Source organism: Dermacentor albipictus, chromosome 1, assembly GCF_038994185.2.
Source record: "Dermacentor albipictus isolate Rhodes 1998 colony chromosome 1, USDA_Dalb.pri_finalv2, whole genome shotgun sequence".
In the NCBI taxonomy this organism is placed as follows: domain Eukaryota; kingdom Metazoa; phylum Arthropoda; class Arachnida; order Ixodida; family Ixodidae; genus Dermacentor; species Dermacentor albipictus.
In genome coordinates, this window is record NC_091821.1 from 124,767,860 (window position 1) to 124,783,815 (window position 15,956).

The window sequence follows — 15,956 nt, forward strand, 5'->3', positions numbered from 1 at the left end:
ATAACGTCGGCTACTTTCTCTCTCGCATGAGCAATGAGGCTATAGGAATCATTAAAAATGATTAGAAATTATATATTAAGCCTACATAACTGACAAGAAATAAACATGAAGTAGTTGCCAAGTCAAGCTTGAATGCGAGCTTAAATGAAGAGAAAGACCTTAACTAACGTACCGAATTCTACAAGTTGTATACCCACCTACACCTACACTGTCAGCTTTATTTATTTATTTATTTATTTATTTATTTATTTATTTATTTATTTATTTATTTATTTAAAGTCAACTTCCAAACGCAACACAAGACGAGGGATGCTGCTGTGCCAGACATTTTGATTATTTTTAACCATGTGATATTCTTTCGAGTGCATATACATCTAGGCGCGCCAGCTTTCTGTATACTGCCTACATCGGAACACGTTCGTCATTGCAGGAAATTAAACCCGCTACATCGTACTCAACAGCAGAAACACTATCATTTTTTTTAAATGTAGGTGTACAGAAGTGCACTGTTCTGCACAGTGCACGCAACGCATTTTTTCTGATGTAGGAAAAAGGAGAGCGTTCAACAATGTAGTATTTCAAGAGAGCCATGCACTTTTCAAGCACTTTAGTTCGCAGCAATTGGAATCCACATGTGACCACTAGAACCAAGTACAGTAGTTTATTTTGGCGCATAGAGGCCCCGACGGCTGCGCTCAATAACAGCTCAATGTGATCATTGCCAGGTTCAGCCTCAGGAAATTCCCAATGTGATTCCAGCCGAGTTTTAACGTCAACGTTACTTTTGTTCAGCGAGGCTTAGGCACACAAACCTGATCTGCTGTGAAACTCGCCGCATGAATTATATCACGGTCAAAAACAAAAACCCGTGAAGTTGTCATAAAGGACATGTTCGCTCCAAGGTAGTGGAATGAGCTTCGAATATTAGCCTTCATGCTCTGATTTCAAGCGTACACAGCCGGCAGTGGACGCGACGCGCTTGATTTGCAAATGCACTGTCATAAACGAAATCTGAACAATCCTTTCTCCACGAGGACTCATCTCACCCACTGACACAAATGCCCTTCAGTCGTATGCTCAATGTTTACATTTTAATTCACTCGCTTATATCTTGGACCTTGGCCTAAATTCCCTGGTGCAGGAGATGAAGGCCAACTGACGTCCGGAGGCCAATATTTCAGTTTTTGAAGACATTCGTTCCACCGCTACCCATGCCAAAAGAGCGGCAGCAAGAACTGAAACATGAACAATTACGAATAAACTAGAACGGTTTCTCTCGCACTCTCTCTCTCTTTCGGTCCCATGTTAACCCTTTACTGCAGAATTTTTTGTTTCCTCAAAATATTTTTCATGGAGTTGTAGGGAAGGATAACAGTACTTGTACTCCCATGGAAACTAACTTTAGCGAATTTCTGTAGTTTGAATTTGCAGAAAAAGGCTATGTTGCATATTTGCAACAACGTGCAAATAAAGTAGTTGAAGGTGAAAGATAGAGTTAGTGCGATTCATATTCAGATGTTTATTTGCACGTCCCAATCATTGGTGCACCTATGATATAGTGTGGAACAAAAAGACGCAATTGTTCTTGCTTGCGCACCACAGGTGGTTCCCACACTTCGTGCACTACGTTGTGCATACTCCCATGCAGCCAGGAAACAATGCAGTGTTTTCGCGTTATTGTAAAAATTTGGAACATAAAAGCACAAACGTAAGGCTGTGCCCGTGACGACGCGACGCAGCAGCGTGCGGATGCACAGCATCCTTCTGAAAAAAAAATTCGACCAGAAAACATTTTTGCACACATATTGAATAGAAAAGGATTTACACTCGTGGTTGTCGTCCCTCCTGGAAATGTCGCTGCGTTCACTATCAGGAGGAATTGCTCGGCCATGAAAACGTTTGGGAGCCATTTCACCTTTCTGAAGAAAATAAACCATGTACACGTTGTTGCATTTGCGCAACATAGCAACGTTCCGTCGTTAGGAACAAACTATTCCGATATAACAATGTTTTCTTGAATCACAGAGTCAGGAGGGTGTGGACCTTAGCGTAAGAATTTTTGGAAGGCTTTTTCATATGGAGAAATACATTTACAATTGGCAAAACTTCCATGGTAGAGTGTATAAGCGCGACTGGACGAGGACGAAGAAAGAAATAGATACACAGGCACAGCGCTTCACTTTCAACTATATATTTTATTTTCGCACGCATCGATAAATATATACCGTGCGAGCGGAAACAAACGTGACAGCAAAAAAGAACATTGAGTGGTACACTTTGTTGAACCGGACACGTGTCCCCGAACCGGACACACGCGTCCGGTTCAACGAAATGTACCACTCAATGTTCTTTTTTGCTGTCACGTTTGTTTCCGCTCGCACGGTATATATTTATCGATGCGTGCGAAAAGAAAATATATAGTTGAAAGTGAAGCGCTGTGTCTGTGTATCTGTTTCTTTCTTCGTCCTCGTCCAGTCGCGCTTATACACTCTACCATGGATTCTAACCAACTAGCCCGTCAGCGTGTTTTGGCAAAACTTATCCGTATCACTGCTCGCGGGCGCGCGCAGCCTCCGCCACGTTTGTTTTGGTAGAAAATGCGAAGGATGAGCACAGCTTGCAGCACAAGGTGGCTCATTTTTTAGACGAGTGTTGCGGAAATGCAACAATGTGTACAGGCAGCTCTAAATGGACTTTGCTTCTGTGTTTGACACCGTTCATCGGAATGTTGCGTAAATGCAAGAAGGTGCAGTAAAGGGTTGCGTGCATACATCACTTGCGTGATCCTTTCTCGCTCGCAAAGTATCTGGCTAAAACGTGTCAAGCGCCTAGCAGTGCACCGACACCCTATCGCGCTTTCATCTAATCAGGGCTGACAGGTGTTCTCGACTATCCTTTTCCGTCAGAATTTCAGCTGTAGGCTGATAAAGCTGTCGAACCGCAAAGGGATGACAGCTGGCACTCCCAGCGACGGCCGCTTTGCGTCAAGCACGTCATTAGGGTTGGTCGGGCACTTTCGCTAATCGTATGTCGTACAATTAACTGGCACCTACTCTAAAGAAAAGGTATAGCGTTAAGAACTTCTTTTGTGAACACGGGCCGCGAACTTTTCGTGGCGGACGTGTTGTGCTTACTTTGTTGCTGTCTTCCCAGTGCAGAATTTTCCCCAAACGGGCCTTCTATCACCTAATTCTCGTCCGAACACGTCCCTGCGAGGTGATAGAACATCCACATCCACCTAATTTCCATAGGAATAGCTTACGTCATCTATTCTGTTTTCATGGCTCCGCCAACTCGGTACCCTTTAATCACCTGTAATAACAGAGTACAAAAGTGGAGACCCTGAGGAAACGATGTTCCTATCGCACCTTAGAAGCATTGTGAGACGATGTCTTCCTGGAACTCTATAAAATCATACGCATTATGATTTACTTTTCAAAAATACTTTTTCTGTCATGCTGCTTTTCCCTCCCTCTTATTTGTCCTCGTCCCATTATGCTGCTTTAGCATACATTTGAAGTGAGCAAACTAGTCAAAATCAAGCCGTTCCTTCTTCCAGTTACGCTTCAATTGCAACTCGCTTGTTCTCATTGGCAATCGCTTCTGGACGACTTTTTGTCCTAACCTTCGTGAACTATGCGAATTCACCTTGTTTATAATAATAATATTTGGGGTTTTACGTGCCAAAACCACTTTCTGATTATGAGGCACGCCGTAGTGGAGGACTCCGGAAATTTTGACCACCTGGAGTTCTTTAACGTGCACCTAAATCTAAGCACACGGGTGTTTTCGCATTTCACCTTGTTTGTGCTGTAGTTTTCGTATAAATAAGTGTGGCCCATAATGTTGAACATTTGGAAACTTAAAGATGTTAACGCACAATGTTGATTTCCAACATCCTGTTGCTCACATTCATATTTCGTTACTGGTTCGAAATGCCGCACCGAATTCCGCGAACCGCTGCGCTTCTATTCGTAAAGCAGCAGTGTTCCATGCCATCAGTGCCCGTGTTTCGCAGTGTGATGCAAAAATTAGCCTGTTCGAGCCTTGATTCAAGGCAACAGTCTTTCCACACAGAAGAAAACAATAAAGGTATGGTTTATAGCAGAGCATATTTTTCCGAAACGGTGTACTTATGGCACGTTGCACGCTTGGCAATTTGTTATGGGCAATGTCAACATAACGGTAATGAATCAAAGTACCATTCGTTTCGTAAACGGAAGAAACAGAATGAGTCTCAACACTGTTGACCAATTACGTCACACACGCAGGTCGAGATCGAAACCGTCATGCAGCTCGGCGTGTCTCCGGAGCGAATTATTTTTGCCCATCCCATCAAGAGCGTAGAGCACCTCAATTACGCCAAGCGGAACAACGTCACTCTCATGACCTTCGACTCCGCCGACGAACTCGACAAAATCAAGGACAAGAATGCCAGGTATATACGAGTCTACTTAAAATAGAACTCAATGCTTGCTAAAGAAGCCAGCAGAAACTTTATGAAACAACCTACGCCACGCGAACACGTTTAGCACTAACATGAAACTTTCCCAGTGCTGCTACTGCACGCAGCTCGAGCGCATATTTATATTTTATCTATGGCGTGGAATGTGAAACGTGGAAACTCAGCAAACGACGTCCAATAAGCCGAAGATTGTGCTGATGTTCACGATCGGGACATTATTATTCTGTCGACAACAGAAATCTGTAGAGCATTCCCTTCAAGTCAGCAAGGTTCGCAGCTGGATGCAGCGGGAACCTTGCATGAGCACGTCATAGCGGATCAAAACGTGATCTGTTTCAAAACCACTTTCAAGCGAAGCCATCTTGTGCTGCAGTAGTGGCATGCAGTACGTGGTCTCTCCAGCAGTCCTTAACACTGACGGCTGTCATGTGCTCTCGGCAGTTTTCAACAGCAACCATTTGCCGCACCTCCCTCCTCACCCCCCTTGCCGTCTGAAGCCGTGCTCAACGAAGCATGACGAACAACGTGCATCCCCGAAGATAGGCAACTTATTCAGCTATGCCGGGAAATGTAAAAGAAAATAGAGACCCAGTGGTCACACCTGACTCCATCGCCCTTGAGGGCGCGGGAAGGTGTGGCGAGAGAATAAACATGCGTTAAGCGTGAATCGAATTTCTACTGTGTTTAATCACAACGGTCGTTATACAGGTACCACATGCATTCTCTTCCATTGCAGGTTACTTCTCCGTATTCAAGGCAGCAGCGTAGGCTGCGGCATCACTATGAACCATAAATTCGGCTGCAGCCTCGCCGACGCCTGCAAGGTGCTCAGGAAAGCTCGATGCCTAAATCTGAACATCGCCGGCGTGTCGTAAGCTTACTACTGTGCTTGAAGAACATTGTGTCTTTTGTACGAATTTGCCGATAACAAACATGTATTGCTGCAAAAACATCGCGTGAAATTATTTTGGCCGGTTTATTTTCTCTTCCTGGAACTAAAAAAAAGCGAAATGTTCAAAAAGTATACCGCCTACAGTCCCAGACTGCAGCTTCATTGCGTCTGTAATTGACTTCCTCGCAGTTGCCTTCTTTCTTTTTAACGCCCCCACCAACGTCTCCAAGAAAAGTCGTTTGCACAAGAATGTTGCCATGCATTGAAAGGCTGACATGTTGAAAAGTACTTTGACAGATGCAATGTCTAAGAAAAGTAAAAACTACGTGACATCGCCAGGCGACAGTAAGGTATCAGTGATCGTTTCTATACATAACTATGCTCCTTTGTACGTGAAGAAGCGGTAAGCCTGGTATATCGGAAGGACTGACATATAAATGATATGAGATAAAAAAAATATCGAGTTTTACATGCCAAAACCACGATCTGATTATGAGGCACGCCGTAGTGGGGGACTCCAGAAGTTTGGACCACCTGGGGTTCTTTACCGTGCACTTAAATCTAAGTACACGGGTATTTTCGCCCCCTTCGAAATGCGGCCGCCGTGGCCGGGACTCGACCGCGCGACCTCGTGCTTCACAGCCCGACACCATAGCTACTAAGCAACCACGGCGGGTGATATGAGATGGAGGGTTTCTATAGTCGTGGGCGGAAGGTAGCAGCTCTTTATATGAAGACAGATAAGCTTGAACATTCCTCCGAGTGGTATTCCTTTCATCCGCTACGCTCATTTCGCCCGCAGCAGAAAATGAAAACGTACGTGCCAACGACACGCGACGTTAACATGCACGCAAAAAACGGTGGTAGTGTGAGAGACAGACTTCATCCTAGAAGTCTTTCATTAAACGCTTTACTCAGACGGAAATCTTAATTTAAACGCAAAATTTTCTCATTTTAAATACACCGGTTGTTCATGGCTTTTCGCCCATCACGTTCATGGAAAGTTGAATAATTTTCCCCGACATATGCACATTAGTCCGTAGATATGACTTTCGAAGTCATATGCTGTCCCGTTAAATAAATCATGCTAAAAAAAGCTTCAAGGTCAACTAGTCACACCAAATGATATTTAGATAAACATGAATGCTGAACAATTTTTTTAAGGAGCAGAAACGAAATATCCGAACATAATCAGCCTTACAACTCATAATCCTAATCATATTCTCCCATAATCATAATCAGTATTATCTACTCATAACTTCTCGCTTTCTTGCTCTCAACAGAACACAATTTAGCGCGTTTAGTGCGTTATTGTGAGTTTCGTAAGTTATTGGACTATATTTTAGCGCAGTTTCCTTCGTCCTCCGCGAGATGTTGGCGCAACAACAAAGCGGCCAACACAGGTGGGTTTTTTATTTTTTACTAATAGGCTGAGTACACCGGACGCCTTTCTTTTCTCTTTCTTTCGTTTTTTTTAATTTTTTGTTTGTTTGTTTGTTTTATTGCTGTGTATTTTTGTTTTTTGTTTTTTTCTTCAAGGGAACTTGTGACACGTAACGCTGTTCTGCATCTTCAGTGTAATTTTTCGAAGAAGCATAAATAACTTCCACGATAAATTGCAATGTCCAGATAGCGAGTTAAAACGATTCGCTAATGAAGTTTTCGTTCTTCCCGTCAAGGCACATGTTGCAAATGGGAAACTGAAGCATGGTCAGTCATATATCCTTAGCAGAAATCCTAAGACGAGCACGATTTCGTGATATGCGTCCCCAATGTCTGCTAAAAGTTACATTGGCATCCTAGTTAAGATCGTGCCTGACCGCTAAAGGAAAGCGTTTTGGAAGCTGTGAACTAAAACGCCAATGTATTTCTTAACGCAGTCTAAGGGCGGGTATCTGAAGAATGGTGCTAGTGATAGCATTTATTCTCTACTGGTCGGCATCATTCGCAATAGCAACAAGTGCCCTGATGTTAATTAGTGAATATTATATTTCGGTCTCTGGTGGACATTGCAATTTTTCGTGCAGGTAATTCTCGCACCTTGCAAAAATTAACCTGAGGAGTCGGAACAGCGGTGTCTGTCACAGGTTATATTTTAAATATATGTTGGAACTGAGGAACACAAAATTTTTTTAAGAAGATAGGTGATATGGTTTTCTCTCGGTACCTTGCTTCAAGAAAGGCAGCTGTAACGCGGAGGGAGAAAAAAAATTGACAGTCACTTGTGCATACGCCAATGAGGGTGCAGGCGTGGGCCTGCGCGCTCTAGAGGCGTTCATTAAATTACTTACTTACCTAATTACATTTAATTACGTTCTCATTCGGCGTTGTTACTTCTTGTTACTTATTTTCTCCCACCAAAGGTCGTGGGTCCGAGTGCCTTAATTAACTGTACCTTAAATAAATTCGCCCTAATTAACAGCAAAAGTCGTGGGTTCGAGTGTTTTAATTAAAGCTGGATTAATCAAGTGTGCCTCAATTAACTTTGCCTTAACACTCAAGGTCGTGGGTTTGCGTGCTTGAATGAACTCCATTGTACTTAACTGCGCTTTTTTTTTTTTTTGGTATGGTGAGCGGCATCGGAGCCAGGTGTAGAAGAAGACGACGACGAACGCGCGAGCAGTAGCACGAGTGCGCGTCTGCGCGAAGCGAACTCACATGACTTTCTGTACCGCACGCCGTGTTTTCAAGGCCACCGTGTGATGAGGCATTTGGAGCTTTCGCCTTAAAAACAAACTGACGGGTGACACCGGCAAAAATGCGGCACGTGCTTACCGCAAGGGGGACTGGACCGCGAAACGGAGCGCGCAGATATTTGGTTCCTATAACAGCAAGCAAAACGCACAATGCACACAACACAGGGACAACGTGTACCACAAACAGTCCGCGTAGAAAGGGGGTTAACCGAGGTGCCCGATTTTTATTAATCGTATCATGAGAAGCCAACAAACAAAGACACCAAGGACAACATAGGAGAAATTACTTGTACTTTGGGATGAAAAAACAACTTGCCGCAGGTGGGGCAACGATCCCACAACCTTCGCATTTCCCGTGCGATGCTCTACCAATTGAGCTACCGCGGCGCCGTTTCCCCATCCACTTTCTTGGGTATTTATGTGTTGCTACTAGAACTAACCTTGGGAGTGTTAGCTAGCGCCACAACTCATAAAACCTTGGCAGCGGATGTGGAACATCCTTACTGCCTCAGGCGTCACGAGTGTGTGATCTTTCTGGGTGAAGGCAACCGGTCAATAAACCCGCACATGTAACCTAAAGGCATCAATGTTGCCGGATTCGAGACCCTCGTTATGTAAGAACGAGAAGAAAGGGGATTAACCGAGGGTGCCCGATTTTTATTAATCGTATCATGAGAAGCCAACAAAGACACCAAGGACAACATAGGGGAAATTACTTGTACTTACTGATTGAATAAAGAAATGATAAGTTAATGGTAATGAAAGTGGATGAAAAAACAACTTACTGCAGATGGGGAACGATCCCATGTCTTTGCATTACGCGTGCGACAATTCCCATCCCCACGTCGCTGATGCGGTTAACAGAAAACTGGCAAAGTTCAAGTGGGAAACGCTGCAACATCCGCTACACAGCCCAGACCTGTTGCCTTGGGACTTCCACATTTCGGGCAATATGAAAGAACAGTTGAAGGGAACCTGATTCGTTTCGGACGATGACGTGAAAGAGTCATTTACAGACTTTTTGAAGCAGCAACCCAAGGAGTTTTATCAGACGGGAATCACGCGACTCGTTAGTCAGTGATACAAATGTCTAAATACTCGTGGAGGCTACATTTAAATGAAGTACGCCATTTGTCACATATTCGCCCTGGCTCACTTTCATTTTTCTCGCCCTCGTATATTTTGCAGAACTTCTGCTTTCGATATATTCTCTCTGTTGAGGCTATAATTTCGGTGCAATTACTCGCAATACACGACCGGTGACAGCTGCTCCTGCGCAATACATTGGAACAAAGGACAGCGTCATTGAGATTTTTCCCTGGCCATTGCATATGTACAAAATGTAAACAGTGTTCTTGAAAAGCAAAGTTTCATTAAAATATTTTTCCTCACCTTGTTGATTTGATAGCCTTTACATTTTTCATATCAGCGGCAAGCACTGCTTTGCTGGTTTCGAACTGATATAGTCCTAAAGTTCGCGTTATATTTACTTATTAAATAGAGAAAAAAAACAAGGCAGCATTGATATCAGTTATTTCGGGCGCAATTTTTGGGACATACAAGTATATCCTTCTATGAAAAAATACATATTTTACTTGTCCTGACAGTGTGTAGCGTTCCAGAATTCGTTTGCGGCACCTTTGGTAATGGCAGTGCAGTTATTCATGTTTTTGGTCCCTCGACAAATTCTATAAGAAAGAGGCCGAACTGCAACGTGAGCCCCCTCCGAAAGCAATTTCTGGCTACGCCACTGTTGCGCACGTGTGGCTTCTAACGGATGTGTCACAGCTTGACGCACGTTACTTCAAGTACACGTCTATAGACGTTCATCGTTATAATGATAAACGCTCGTACAAACGCAGTTTATTTCTTCACAGTCAGCTCGTATTGTATATAGTCGCGCTGTTGTGCAGTGTTTTTTTTTTTTTCGATACAGAGCTGTTTTTTTTTTATTGCGACTGTAGGTTCCGTATATGAGGCATCTCTTTAAAGAACATTTCACGTGCTGCAGTCGAAGCGAAAGAAACCGACGCACTCGCACGCATCGCATTGCGAGTTTTTGGTAGCGCTTCTCACGTATCTGCGATTCCAACGGTGCAACGCCCATGGCTGCTTTCTGCCAGGGCAAGTGTCACGTGTTAAGTTTTCAAGGATAACGCAAAGCCAACATTCTTCTCTTTTGTTTAAGAAATGGAAATTATACGCGCGTACCGTAACTTAACGTAGAACGTCATAGGACATATGAATGTGCATTAGCGATTGGCCAGGTGAAGCAATACAATCGACCAATATAAAAAAAGCGGTATACACCCCTTACTTGGCCGGGCAAAATGTAGCGCAATAAATGACGCTCTTAAGGTTTAAAAAAAACGACTCTGGGTTTAGCAACGCGGAATCCTTAACGATAGTGTCGTCTAACTATGCTTTCAAGCCCTATAGGGTATTGTGAGTGTTTTTACATGTACTATGGTACTATGGGTACTATTGGGTGTCCCTTTGCATGTGTGAACAATTTTGTTCACACTGTAAACTAACGTACACCCTAAGGATGCATAAGGGTGTAAATTAGTCTATAACTCACGCCTTTACACTTGCGGGTGTGAGCACTTGAGATATAGACCGAATCATAGCCTTTTGCACCCTTAAGGGTGTGAAGCAGCTTCAGTGCATGTTGTGTCGTGGTTGCTTCATGAACGCCCCTTGAGCCTAGGAAGCATGCAAAAAAAAAAGTTTTGCGCTTTTTCATACGACACTAGCGAAGCGGAATTGCGCTATTTTTCCCGAGATACATTTATATGTTATATATAGCCAATAAAAAATAAACAGTATATGTATTGTATGGTCAATTGTGTAAAGAACGGAAAGAAAACGCATTCGCTTTTTTAACGTCGCCACGTGAGAATGCTACGCTTCCCATTCGCAGCCCGGCCTGCAAAGTGCCTGTTTTGTTTTCGCGTTTTAACTTTTGGTACATTTTGCTCAAAAGTTTCGTTTTACTTTATATACTCTCGTCTCCGACGACTAGAAAGAACCATGCATGCCGTGCCCCGTAACACTGCGCTCGTGCCTGCCGCTCCCAATGTCTCGCTATTCTTGTTGACAATGAACTGACGTAGGCCTCGCTCCGTGTCACGAACATTACGAACGATTGGTATGCGTGCAATGCACGCGCTCCAAGTCTGAAGCACCCAAGGCCTATATACTCTTTAAGTCTGGTTCTTGGCCGTTCTTGAGCGACGCCTCTGCCGTTTTGGGAAAGGTCGCTTTGGAAAATGGGGGCTTGTTTCGTTTCTTACCGCCTCCCCCGCCTCCCATTCGATGCTGATCCTTCGAAAAGTAAGATATACTTTTTTCAACGTCGGAAGCGCGTTGTAGAAACTACTGGCAATGCAGCGCTCGTCGCGTCCTGCAGGGGGCAAGCACCCATCTCCGTATTTTTGGTGCGTCCCACGGCAAATAAAGACGCGTCTTTATTTTTTTTTTTTGCTCTCCAGGAGAACCACGTAAGATATTCAAAGTATTCGCTCACTTCCTCTCTTTTACAAATAAAAAGGAAGATATAGACTAAGAAAGAAAACCAGCGCTATCGCCGTCATACGGGAACTTTTTTTATTACACTTCTGCAGATATTCTCTATGGTTTTCTCACTCCTTCTTTACTCAAACCAAAGTGCACGCGACATATCTTGCTGTCTCCTTTCCACTCCGATAGTAAGGTGTGGACGTTTAGGGAAAGCGGTCGCTAGGATTCTATTAGCGACAGTCACCTGCTGTCTCTATACATATACGTAATTATCATCCTAGTATCCTATGGGACCCATCAAGGCTCGGTTCTGGGCCGGAGATACTTGTTTTTAATTCATATTAATGATTTCACTCTTACCGTTTCTTCTGTCAGTCATCTTAGTGCCGATGATTTAGTTTATATATACATATATATATATATATATATATATATATATATATATATATATATATATATATATATATATATATATATATATATATATATATATATATATATATATACATATATATAACGTAATTATCGCTCCTAGTGACCATTGGCGTATTAGTAATTTATTTGTCTCGTTTTACACTTGACACTCCACTTGGCAAATACGTAGAAAATGTTTCTGACGTCATTCACTAGCAGACAAAATTTTGACTTACCCTGTTAACGGTTCCCCTTTCAACAGGGCCTTCCAGTACAAGTACCTCGGAGCAACTTTTACGCACACTTTGTCGTCGTCTGTACAACCCGCCGTGGTTGCTCAGTGACTATGGTGTTGGGCTGCTGAGGACGAGGTTGCGGGATCGAATCCCAGCTACGGCGGCCGCATTTCGATGGGGGTGAAATACGAAACCACCCGTCTACTTAGATTTAGGTGCACGTTAAAGAACCCCCACTACGGCGTGACTCATAATCAGAAAGTGGTTTTGGCACGTAAAACCCCATAATTAATTTATTTATTATCTCTACACATTACATGCACGAAAACGTTGAAGCAACTTGGATACATGCGCCTTATTTTACCTAATGCCTACAGGAACATACGATGCACAAAATGCTTTAAACAATGATGGCGTCGTCGAAGGCAGTGTGCAGCTGCTGCTTGGCTGTCAATTATTGCGTCACACGAGGAGTCGTCCATGTCACTGGAGGCAGGACCAACATGTTTGTCAGAAACTTTTTGCGTAATCAACATCATTGCTAACGCATATCGGTGAAGAATGCGGCAGGTACCTTTCTTTTCTTGTTCTATTTTTTTTCGCTTGTACAGGCTACATAGGCTGTATCCGCACTTTTGCCAAGTATTGCAGTGCCAAAAATATTATCAAAAATGGCTCGCCTGCGAAGACCAGGAGGGGAGGCTGAAACTGCGCATCTTCTGCTTCGGGTGGGCCTAGGGAACTGTCCATCAAGAATCGCTTTTCGTTCCCCATGACCAGTGCAAGTTCAAGTTGAGTTCAGGAGGGTTAGCAAATGAGAGAAAGTCACGATCGATGATCGAACTGGGAATCGGACCCTCAACCGCCTCTCAACAACGAGCGGGGCGCCGATTTTGTGGGCGGGCACTCGGAGCAGCTGGTATTCAAAGCGAAGCTTTCTTTGTTAAGTTCTAGACCCCCAACCCCTCCTTCCGCTTTACAGCTGCTAGCTGCTATCTCACTCAATCGGCCGGTCCAGGAAATAGTGCGAGTTCTCCCTAACATAAGAGACTTTTAGCTTGTACGCTATTCCGGTAAACGGGAGCGGTTTGGGTGGATTACCGGATGGTCGGGGCGTAAACGTGAGCGGTGAAGCCGCCTGGTGTTGTAGAGCTCAACCAGACAAACGCATAGCTAAAACTGCAGTAACTCACCATATCCTGCTTCGCCACTCGTGCGAATTTTTGGCAGCGGCGTAATTGTGAACACGATTACGCCACTGTCGAAAATTTACGCCAGCAGCTAAGCAGAATATAGTAATTAGCTCTGCGTTTGTGTGGTTGAGCTTTGCGCCACCAGCTGGCGCCACCAATCTGGCCGCTGACCTTGACGCCCTCGCTAAACCGGAAAACCGCCCGCGCTTGCCCGAATACCGGACACGCTAAAAGTCTCTATAGTCGAAACCGGTCCCGGAGATAGTGGAAACCGAGGCCGCCTGGTGCACTGTCCGTAGACGCGGACTCCAGCACAAACAAAATGGGGCCGAAGTGTGCAGTGAGGGCGAAGACAGATGCTCGGAAGTGGCGTCAAGCGGAGCACGAACGTCTTGCATAAGTAGCGAAGGGTGGTTTATGCATTCTGGCTCGTAAACGCGAAGTGGATGAGCGTGAGTTGCGGCGATGAGATCCGAGGAGCGAGGTGAAGATTTCACCTATAGAAACGCGAAGTGGAGGAACGCCGATACGAAATGAGGAAATGCAGTGCATACGCCCACAAAGGGAGAACTTGAATTTAGCCACACGTATGAACGGCAGGTGGTTAAAGTGTTTCAGTACATATGTTGGTGATGGAACATGAATCACCGCATCCAATCCTCGGTATACGGTACGGATGGTCATATGAGCGCCGTTTACTAGCTCATTCTAGAGGTCTCTTTCTTCGTCGTCACAAACTTAAAATTGCCCTTTCGTTGTTCTTTCGTAATTGTTACGTTAAATTAGCCGTACACTACTCATACATTAAACAGGCGATATTCACCATCTGCAAGCAAGATAAAGACGGTAAAAAACCGTCTGTGCACCGCTATTTTTTCGATACATTCCTTTCTTTTACTAAAGCACTGTATTCCACGGCAATTTGCATCTTCATACAGCTGCCCCAGCTAATCGAACCCTTGCTTGCACCCTTTTTCTCGCACAGGTTCCACATCGGAGCAGCGTTTAAGCACCCGACTGTATTTCAGCGAACTATCGAAGACGCCAAAGCCGTGTTCGACGTTGGACGCGAGTTAGGCTTCAAAATGGACACGCTCGATATTGGCGGCGGCTTCCCTGGAGGCGCACGAAAGCTAGATTCTTTCGTCGAGGTATATGCTTCCTCCTTGTCTTCACCGAGCTGCCATTTGTGTCGCGCTAAAACGTGGCACATGTGCAAAAGTTACACCACAAAAATAAATCAGGATCACCATGGGGATCACCATCATAACGTGGTACTTGGTTCATTAGTTCAATACTGTTAATATAAATAGTGCGCAGAAGTTAAGACTGCGAGCACAACGAACATGAAGATGGTTTCAATGCGCACATCCCGCCTTATCTGTTATGTCTTATCTGGTCCCGCGCTATTTTTTTTTCTCAGCTTATTGCATTTGTTGTCTAATATCAGGTCACAGTACATCAAGAAAAAATGCGTATGCCACCTCTAAGGCTGGTTTTATTTAAAGCTGGAGGCGGTTGCTCAGAAATGTTTTATATTTTTTTACCTTCGTCGTTCGTCATGTAGCTTGCGTCGCATGGCGGCAAAAGCGCCTATTAGTAAGTAGCTAACTGCGTTAGCTCGCTTATTACGGAATGGCTTATTCTCGTTCTTATCCCTTATTGAGGGTGTGGGAGAGTGAGCTACGCGTATATACAAACGCCGCAAAATTGCCGCGCGACTGGCCGCTCGAGGCACCTTGCGTGTATTCGCGGGCTTCTTTCACGCTCGCAAAGATACTTTCCTGTAGCACGTATTGAGCAACAGAAAGCTGTATCGGGAGTTTCTCATGTTGCTCTACAATTTCTCACTGACACTTTTAATCTAATTATAGTATTTGAGAGGTTGATTAGCTAGTTAAGACAAATGTAGTTAGGCAGGATGCAAAAAGAAATTACAAAAACAACATTACCTCGGTTCTGTCTGGCTGCGTGGCATTTGCATGTATTTTAAGTCTTGGTGCATGATATTTGGGACATCCTGTATAAAACAGAAAAGAATGAAATCAAAACAGACTAGTTCGGTTCTGACCGTTCTGTGTGCATAACTCCTGTTCGAAACCACGGTGAGAACGCGGTGTTTGAGGAAAAAATTTGCCTAAGACGACTATGCATGCGTAGAAGCAGCTTTTTCCCGAGTAAATCACTTGCAAATAACAAGCGGTAATTTCTTCCACACAAAAGAACTGTTGAGCCCTCATTTATGTTAGGCTCAGGCACAAAAGCAGTGATACCCTCTTCCGGATGGCGCCTGCTTGCTGCAAGCATCGGCTGGTCAGCGGAGTAGCATGGCATCGCCCTGGACTGTGTGAGGACTCAGCAACATATATGCACGACGGCTAAAAGAGTAAAAAAGGGCTTAGCTGGTGAACCTGGCTTACAGCGCCATGGAGACTAACACACACACGGCACACACTCGCGCGCTACGTGCCGCTACTACACTGCGGCTCTATATACTGAGGTTACAAGCGAGAATAGGGTTTCCAGAGTAGTTAATGG

The 15,956-nt window shown here is 44.2% G+C and overlaps 1 protein-coding gene across 2 annotated transcripts in view; it reads left to right on the forward strand.

The window, feature by feature from the left end:
- Window positions 1-15,956, forward strand: part of LOC135904832 (ornithine decarboxylase-like) — a 59,320-nt gene that overhangs the window by 31,312 nt on the left and 12,052 nt on the right. The window contains exons 5-7 of one of the 2 annotated variants that reach the window (XM_065435824.1): window positions 4,272-4,438; window positions 5,202-5,336; window positions 14,404-14,569. In XM_065435824.1, coding sequence (XP_065291896.1) covers window positions 4,272-4,438; window positions 5,202-5,336; window positions 14,404-14,569 — 468 coding nt within the window. The remainder of the gene's footprint in view (window positions 1-4,271; window positions 4,439-5,201; window positions 5,337-14,403; window positions 14,570-15,956) is intronic. The other variant, XM_070533276.1, reaches the window with a different exon arrangement.